Source organism: Aureococcus anophagefferens, assembly GCF_000186865.1.
Source record: "Aureococcus anophagefferens unplaced genomic scaffold AURANscaffold_15, whole genome shotgun sequence".
Taxonomy (NCBI): Eukaryota; class Pelagophyceae; order Pelagomonadales; family Pelagomonadaceae; genus Aureococcus; species Aureococcus anophagefferens.
In genome coordinates, this window is record NW_008705575.1 from 466202 (window position 1) to 474276 (window position 8075).

At 70.4% G+C, this 8075-nt stretch overlaps 2 protein-coding genes across 2 annotated transcripts; one reads left to right on the forward strand and one right to left on the reverse strand.

Annotated features, from left to right (window-relative positions):
* Positions 1-452: 452 nt before the first annotated feature.
* On the forward strand, positions 453-1174 carry LHC48 (putative plastid light harvesting protein; the record flags this gene model as incomplete). Its single annotated transcript, XM_009040445.1, has 1 exon — positions 453-1174. The coding sequence occupies one exon, from the start codon at positions 453-455 to the stop codon at positions 1113-1115; it is 663 nt and encodes a 220-aa protein (XP_009038693.1).
* Positions 1175-2860: 1686 nt separating this feature from the next.
* AURANDRAFT_65535 (hypothetical protein) lies at positions 2861-6520 on the reverse strand (the record flags this gene model as incomplete). The annotated part of the gene is made up of 2 exons (XM_009040536.1): positions 2861-4541; positions 5883-6520. 2 exons carry the CDS (start codon positions 6518-6520, stop codon positions 2861-2863), a joined length of 2319 nt encoding a protein of 772 aa, XP_009038784.1.
* Positions 6521-8075: the final 1555 nt, after the last annotated feature.

An 8075-nucleotide genomic window follows, 5' to 3' on the forward strand; every position in this document is an offset into this window, starting at 1 on the left:
ACTCCGAAGCGCCTCACCCACACCTGATCGTCGATCGTGCAAAATGGGAGCGCATCGCGGCGAGTTGAGGCCGAAAAAGACGCAAATCCGACCGCCTCGTTCTCGCGGACGAGCGCGCGCAATGAGACTGCGCGTTGCAGCATTCGGACAGGGTCTCGTGCGAACCCGTAGAGCCAAGCCGCGCTCAAAACGATGCGATTTCGGCCGAGAACGAGCCCATACGCGCTGGCCGAAGCCGGCAGTGACGCCGAAGCGGCTGTGAGCGGCAAGCTCGTGGACGGCCTCAGGTTGCACGGGCCGCTGTCGTGGCCAAAACACGAGTCGTCCATCACAGTCAGACGCTCCCGCCAACACCACACCGCGCCCGCACGCAACCACACGAGGCATTCACGCCTCGCTCCTTTCGTCCGTCGCTCCCACCGACGCCGCACCGCGCCCACTACACCAACACGATGCGCTCCACGTCGTCCGCGGCCCTCCTGCTCACCCTCGCCCCGGCCGGCGCCATCCTCATGTCGGCGCCGCGCAAGAGCGAGGCCCTCCCCTGGCTTGACGCCCCGACGGAGCCCTGGTACGGCGAGATGGCCGGCGACTGCGGCTTCGACCCGCTGGGCCTCGCGGCGTCGCCCGCGCTGCTCACGTACTACCGCGAGGCCGAGCTCAAGCACGCGCGGCTGGCCATGCTCGCGGCCATCGGCTGGCCGGCGTCCGAGCTCTGGGACGACGGCCTCTCGGGCCTCGTCGGCGCGGACCCGCTGCTCACGCCCCTCGGCGGCGGGTGCGCGGCGCCGTCGATCCTCAACGGCGGCCTCAACAACGTGAGCCCGCTCTTCTGGGGCGCGGCGCTTGGCGTCGGCGCGGCCTTCGAGGCCTATTCCATCCAGCTCCGCTTCTCCGAGGACGCTTTAGCGCCGGGCGACCTCAAGTTCGACCCGCTGGGCATGATGCCCACGGAGCGGAGCCGGCGGAAGCGGATGGAGTTGGCCGAGGTCAAGCACGGCCGCATCGCCATGCTCGCCGTCGTCGGCTACGCGGCGCAGGAGTACATGCTCGGCTCCACCGTCGTCCAGCACAGCGACGGCTTCTTCACGCCCTTCTGGTCCCACTTCTTCTGAGCCCGAGGGGACTCCGCCCCGTCGCCTTTTGTGTAGTCTCGCCTGTAAATGAACTCCCCTGTACGAGCCTTAGACGAGCTGCGCGCGGTCGTCGTCGCCCGTCCCGACGAGCTCGATCTTGTCCTCGACGGCGCAGGACGTCGAGCCGCGCTCGACCTGCGCGCGGCCGAGCGCCGCGACCCTGCGCCGTTCCGCCATCTTGAAGCCGACGTAGCCGAAGAGCAGCGCGAAGCACAGGCCCAGCACCGCGAAGAAGGCCGACAGCCCCGCGGCGGTCTCCGGGGCCGAGCCGTCGACGGCGACGTCCGGGTAGCCCGCGTCGGGCACGGGCGCCGGGCAGGACGCGTTCGCCAAAGCCAGGCGGTAGACCGCGCCCGCGTCGAAGCCGCTGTCGTCGTCGTAGCGCGCGCCGACGACGAGCTCGTCGCGCCCGACCAAAGCCACGCCGGAGCCGAAGCGGTCGTTGCCCTCGAGGGGCGGCCCGCCGCCCGTCGTACCGTCGATGCGGTACGCGTCGACGACGTCTTTGGATTCGGCGTCGAGCCGGACGCTGAAGACGGCGCCCGCGCCCGTCTGGCCGCCGTTGCGCGCGGCGTCGGCGCCGCCGTAGAGGAGGATGGACGCGCCGGCGTGCGCCGCGGCGAAGGACGAGCCGAAGTGGTCGCCCCCGCGGAGCGCGAGGCGCGGCTCCGTCGCCGCGGAGTATTTTCGGTGCTTCAGCACGGACCCGTCTTTGTCGACGGTCAGCAGGAACGCCGCGCCGGCCCGCGCGCCGCCGTCGTCGACGCCCGACGCGCCCACCAGCAGCTCCAGATGGCCGTCGCCGTCCCGGCCCAGCGAGGCCAGCGACACGCCAAAGTAGTCGTTCGTCCGCAGCGACGGGTAGGGGTCGTCGAGCACGTTCGCGTGGCGCGCGGCCGCCAGCCGGACGCAGTCGCGCACGCCGGTGCGCTTCGCGTCCATGTAGCAGATGTAGACGCAGCCCACGTTCTCCAGGCCCGTCTCCGGGTCGTCGTACTTGTGCGCTCCGACCGCGACGTCCGGCGCGCCGTCGCCGTCGACGTCGCCGACGGCGGCGACGGAGACGCCGAAGTTGTCGCTGGACCCGAGGTGGACGCTGCCCCGGTTCCGCGCGCCGTAGGTCTGCGTCGACCGCACGGACCCGTCCGCGGCGAGGCCGTAGACGAAGACGCCGCCGCTGTCGACGCGGCCCGGCGCGTCCCAGAACGGCGCGCCGACGACGACCTCGGACCGGCCGTCGCCGTCGACGTCGCCGACGGCGGCGACGGAGCTGCCGAACCAGTCGTTCTTCTGGCCCTTGTCCACGACGGCCTTGGACACGCGCTTCGCGCCGCCGGCGCCGTCTCGCAGCACGAAGTAGACCGCGCCCGCGTTGTTCGTCTGCTCGACGGACCCGTGGGCGTCGCCCGGCGCGCCCACGGCGAGGTCCTCGACGCCGTCGCCGTCGACGTCCCCGACGTTCGCCACGGACGCGCCGAAGCGGTCGTCGCTCGAGAGGCCCTCGGGGACCAATTTTTCGAAGGACGTCGCGCAGCGCACGGACGCGCGCGCCGCGGCGGCGGCGCAGGAGAGCACGAGCGCGCGCATCGCGTTGCCTTCTCTAGGAGGGGTTCCTCGGCCGCGGCACCGCGCGGCGGCGACGATGGAGAAGGCTATGAAAAATTATGGGCTGCCCGCTCGCAGGTTTTTCATGTGTGTGCAAGTTCATTCGATTGAAGCTGCTCTTACCCCCGCGCCGCCTCGGCCGCGGACCGCTGGAGGGCGAGGCCCGCGAGGGCGTTCGCGTCGACGATGGTCACGTGATCCCCGAGGAGGGGCACGGTCGCGTAGAGGTCGCCGAGGTCGAAGCCGCCGTCGGACGTCGCGTAGTACGCGGCCACGGACCCCGTCGGGAGGCCGTTGATCTTGTCCGCGAGGGCCTCGTGCGTGGCGCACCCGTGGGGGCAGGTGGTCCCGCGCCACTCGTTCGGCCGGAAGAGGACCGCGCGGTTGCCCGCGTCGTCCGAGAGGACCTTGTATTGCTCGGCGAAGCCGAAGTCGACGATCGGGAAGAGGTAGGGCACGTTCACGGCGAAGAGGCCCGCGACGCGCGTGGCCGCGTACTTGGGGAAGAAGTCGGCGATGGCCTTGGTCCAGCTGCCGAGGAACTCCCAGGCCACCGTCGCGCTCGAGTTCAGGAGGTAGGCGTCGCGCGCCGTGTCGTTCACGAACGCCCGCTGGAGCTCCTCGTCCATCTCGCTCGGATAGGCGTACAAATCGCCCGAGGGCGGCAGGACGAAGGCGTCGGCGCGCGTCTTGGCGGCCTGCTCGAAGAACCAGTCCCCGAGCGCCGGGAACTGCAGCGCGCGCGGGCTCAGCGTCCAGGTGATCGGGAACCGCAGCGGCGACGCCGACGTCCAGTTGGCGACGCGCTGCTCCATCCAATGGCGGCGCGAGCCTTTGACCATCTCCAGGTTGTCGCCGTCGCCGACGACGAAGCTCACGTAGGTCGTCCCGCCGTCGTAGGCCGCGGGCGTCGCCGCGTGGTCGAAGGGCTGCACCTTGGGCGTCTCCGTGGGCGCGTCGACGGAGAAAAATCCGAGATTCGAAAAGCCGTTGCTCGCGACCTGGCCCATGGCGTGGCCCGCGCACGTCGTCTCCGCCTCGAAGAGGTCGCCGGCGAGGGGCCAGGAGTCGTCGTAGCCGTAGACGACGATGGGCTCGGGCCAGGGGCTGTTCGCGACGATCTCTTCCATGAGCGCGTGGTCTTTTGTGAGCGGGACGCAGCCGTCGTACAAAAAGAAGCAGAAGAGCTTTTCTTGAACGATGAAGTCGACGAGCGCCGGGTTCGCCGTGCCCGTCAGGGCCGCGTGGGGCGGCTTGCCCTCGTAGCCGGGGTCCATCTTCGCCATCGTGGTCGTCTCGTTCGCGTAGCGGTCGAAGACGTAGCGCGTCGCGTCGCGCTCCGACGCGCCGGCGAGCTCCTTCGTCGCGTCGAAGACGACGGGCAGGTCGTGGTCCACGAGGCCGTCCTCGAGGAGTAGGAGGTCGCGCACGCCCGCGACGGTCACGATCTGCGGCACGGCGGCTTTTTGCGCCGTGACGTTCCAGCGCGCGACGCCTTTCACGAGCGGCGAGTCGACGCACGACTCGAGAAACTCGGCGGCCGTCCAGACGCTGTCCGCCGCCGCGACGCCGAGGATCTCGGCCCAATCGTTGTCATCGCCGACCATGAGCGCGAAGACGGTCGTCGTCGCATCGCGGTTCATGAGACCGATGCAGGACTGGGCGGCGAACTGCGTCGCGAGCGGCACGTGCGCGTTGGCGCCGAGCTCGACGACGACGTCGGGCTTGCGCGCCTGGGCAAGCCCGAGCAGGCAGAGCGCGAGAGTATTCCGGGCTGTTGTGTATTCTGGGACGGCACTACTGGGTCAATCAGCTAACATTGAGTTTATTGCGGCGTGCGATGATGCTCCGCCCCTCCGCGGCGCCGACGCCGCCGCCGCTGCAGCAAAGCGCGCTCCCGCTCACGAATGGAAAGACCGCCTACAACCCGTCGCAGAAACTCCGCTGGCTCGTCGTCGCCGTCGCGCTGCTCGTCGTCGCGACGCTCGCGCTGCGCGTCCCGCGGGAGCCCGGCGCCGCCAAGGCCCTCGGCTGCCACGCCTCGAGCGCCGCGGGCTTCCGCGCGGCGCCCGGCGCCGCGCTCCGCGACGACGGCGGCTGCGTCGCGCCGACGGCCCTCGACGCGGGCGTCTGCGTCGAGGCGCGCGGCCGCGTCGGGCGGCGCTGCGTGCCGTCGCTCGCCGTCATCGGCGCGATGAAGTCCGGCACGACGAACATCATGCTCTACCTCCAGCTGCACCCGGCGCTGCGGACGTCGGAGAACTGGTTCGGCTGGCCCGTCGAGAGCCGCTTCTTCTCGAACGCGGACGACGCGTCCGCGGCCGACGCGTGGCGCGACTATCTCGCGCTCTACCCGCGCGCGTCGCCGGGCGTCCTCACCTTCGACAAGTCGCCGAACTACCTCGTGAACGCGAGGGTGCCCGCGGTGCTCGCGCGCCTCGCGCCGTCCTTGAAGCTGGTGGTGATGTTGAGGGATCCGACCAAAAGGGCGTACAGCCACTTCCAGCACGAATGCCGCAACGGCCGCGTGCGCCGGGACGCCGGCGGCCGCATCTACCGGAGCTCCTGCGCGGGCAAGCGCGCCGCGGACTGCGGGCCGGGCACGACGCGACGCGCGTTCCCCTGCGCGCCGGAGGATTTCGGATCGCTCGTCGCCGCGGCGATCGCCGCGCACCCGCCGACGCGGCCCGGCTGGCGCTGCGCCTGGTCCCTAGGCGACGACGGCCGCGGCGACTCGAACGTCGTCCCCCGGGGCTTCTACGACTGCCAGCTCCAGCGGTGGTTCGCCCACTTCCCCCGGGACCAGCTCCGGGCCTTCATCTTCGAGGAGTTTTTAGCGTCGCGCGCCGCGACCCTCGAGGCCGTCGCGGCCGTCGAGACCTTCGTCGGCGTGGAGAACTTCGACTACGGGGCGTCGTGGACCGTGTCCCTCGTCGAAAGGCTCTACGCCGCCGTGCCGAGCCGCGGCGGCGCCTACGCGCCCATGCCGCCGGCGACGAAGGAGTCGCTCGACGGCCTCTACTGCGACGCGAACCGGGACCTCGCGGCCACGCTCGGGCGGTCGCTGCCCTGGCCCTGCGGCGATGCTCTCCGCCGCTCGGCGCGGGGCGGCGCGAACGGGACGCGCGTCACTCGTAGAACTTAGCCGCGTTGGCGAAGGTCAGCGGGACGTCCGGGTTGAGGCAGGCGCGGTGGACGAAGGACCCGACGAGGACGTGGGTCATGGCGCCCGTCGCCCAGGCGCAGTACCACTGGAAGACGGGTCGCTTGAGGTAGACGTTGTCGAGCTTGAGGCCGCCGGCGACGCGCAGCGCCCACATGAGGTGGAAGGCGAGGGACGCGACGTGGAGGGGGACGACAGACGTCCAGGCGCAGGCCGCCGTGCGGTGTTCCAGCTTCGCGAACCACCAGAGACCCACGACGCCCGGCACGAAGTGGCCCACGGTGTTGAGGAAGTGAAAATAGGGCATGGACGCGTCGATGCGCTTGGCGAGCTCCGCGAAGTGGGGCGGGTGCGCGACGGCCATGATGTTGAAGGACGTGAAGATGGCCCAGGAGTTGACGACGAGGAACGGCAGCAGCCGCGGCGGCGCCGCCGGCCGGAGCACGCCGTCCGCGATCTGGCCCAGGAGCGCCGTCCAGTTCCAGATCGTGTAGGTGCTCGACAGCGCCGTCGGCCCCGCCGTGACGAGGAAGAGCAGGCCGCAGACCGTGCAGGCCCAGGGCCGCCGCACGCTCGTCGCGAGCCCGGCGAGCGCTCCGTAGACGGCCGGCAGCATGAGCGAGCTCCAGCTCCCGGGCTTGCTCGTCTCGTCCTCGGACAGCGCGTAGCCGATGTCCACCGTGCCGGTCCAGGACTGGGACCGCTTCATCTTGCCGGAGTCGGGCTCCGTGGGCACGACGACGACCATGGGATGTATCGCTTTCGGCGAGCTTTTTGCTGCGAGTGCCGCGCGCGGCCGGAGGCGGGTTTCGTGGCGTGCGGCGGCGGAGGTCTGCCGAGGTGACGCGCTGGAAGCGGGCGGCGAGCGCGCTTCGAGTCGACTGCTTGTCTTGCAGCGTCGCGGCGCGTCGACGTCGATCGCGGTGGCTGAGGCGAAAGCTGGCGCTTCCGCGGCTTCGCCGACCTTTGCAGATCCTTTGCCTCGACTGGCCTCGAGGCCTCGGTGCGTCGCCGCGCCCGGATCGTCGCCCAGACCTGCCGCCGGCGGTGTAATCCTCGGTCCGCGCGGCCTCCTCCGCGACTCCCCGACCCGCGGCGCGGCCAGCGACGATGGACAACATCCTCCTGCTCACGGACTCCTACAAGGTCAGCCACTGGAAGCAGTACCCGGCGAAGACGACGACGGTCTATAGCTACTTCGAGTCCCGCGGCGGCAAGTACGACGAGGTCGTCTTCTTCGGCCTCCAGTACTACGTGAAGAAGTACCTCGTCGGCGAGCAGGTCACGAAGGCGAAGATCGACGAGGCGGAACGGTTCTACGGCGAGCACTTCCCGCCGGGCTTCGAGTTTAACCGCGCGGGCTGGGAGCACATCCTCGAGAAGCACGGCGGCCGGCTGCCGCTGCGCATCAAGGCCGCGCCCGAGGGCACGGTCGTCGGCGCGAAGAACGTGCTCATGACCGTCGAGAACACGGACCCGGCGTGCTTCTGGCTCACGAACTTTGTGGAGACGCTCCTGGTCCAGGTCTGGTACCCGATGACCGTGGCGACGCACTCGCGGGAGCAGAAGAAGGTCGTGGCCAAGTACTTGGATGTGACGGGCGACGTCGCCGGCCTGGGCTTCAAGCTCCACGACTTCGGGTTCCGCGGCGTGTCGTCCGTCGAGACCGCCGGCGTCGGGTCCTGCGCGCACCTCGTCAACTTCCTGGGCACGGACACGGTCGCGGGTCTCGTCGTGGCCAAGGACTACTACGGCGCCGAGTCCGCGGCGGGGTTCAGCATCCCCGCGTCGGAGCACTCGACGATCACGTCGTGGGGCGAGAGCCGGGAAGTCGACGCGATGCGGAACATGCTCGAGGTCTACCCGGCGGGCCTCGTGGCCTGCGTCTCCGACTCCTACGACATCTTCAAGGCCTGCGGCGACCTGTGGGGCACGCAGCTCAAGGACGCGGTGCTCGCGCGCGACGGGTGCCTCGTCGTCCGGCCCGACTCGGGCGACCCGCCGTCGACGGCGATGCGCGTGCTGACCATCCTCGGCGACAAGTTCGGCAAGGAGAAGAACGACAAGGGCTACTGGGTCCTCGACAGCCACGTGCGCGTCATCTGGGGCGACGGCATCGACTACGAGATGATCTGCGCCGTGCTGTCGACGCTCGCGGACGCGGGCTGGTC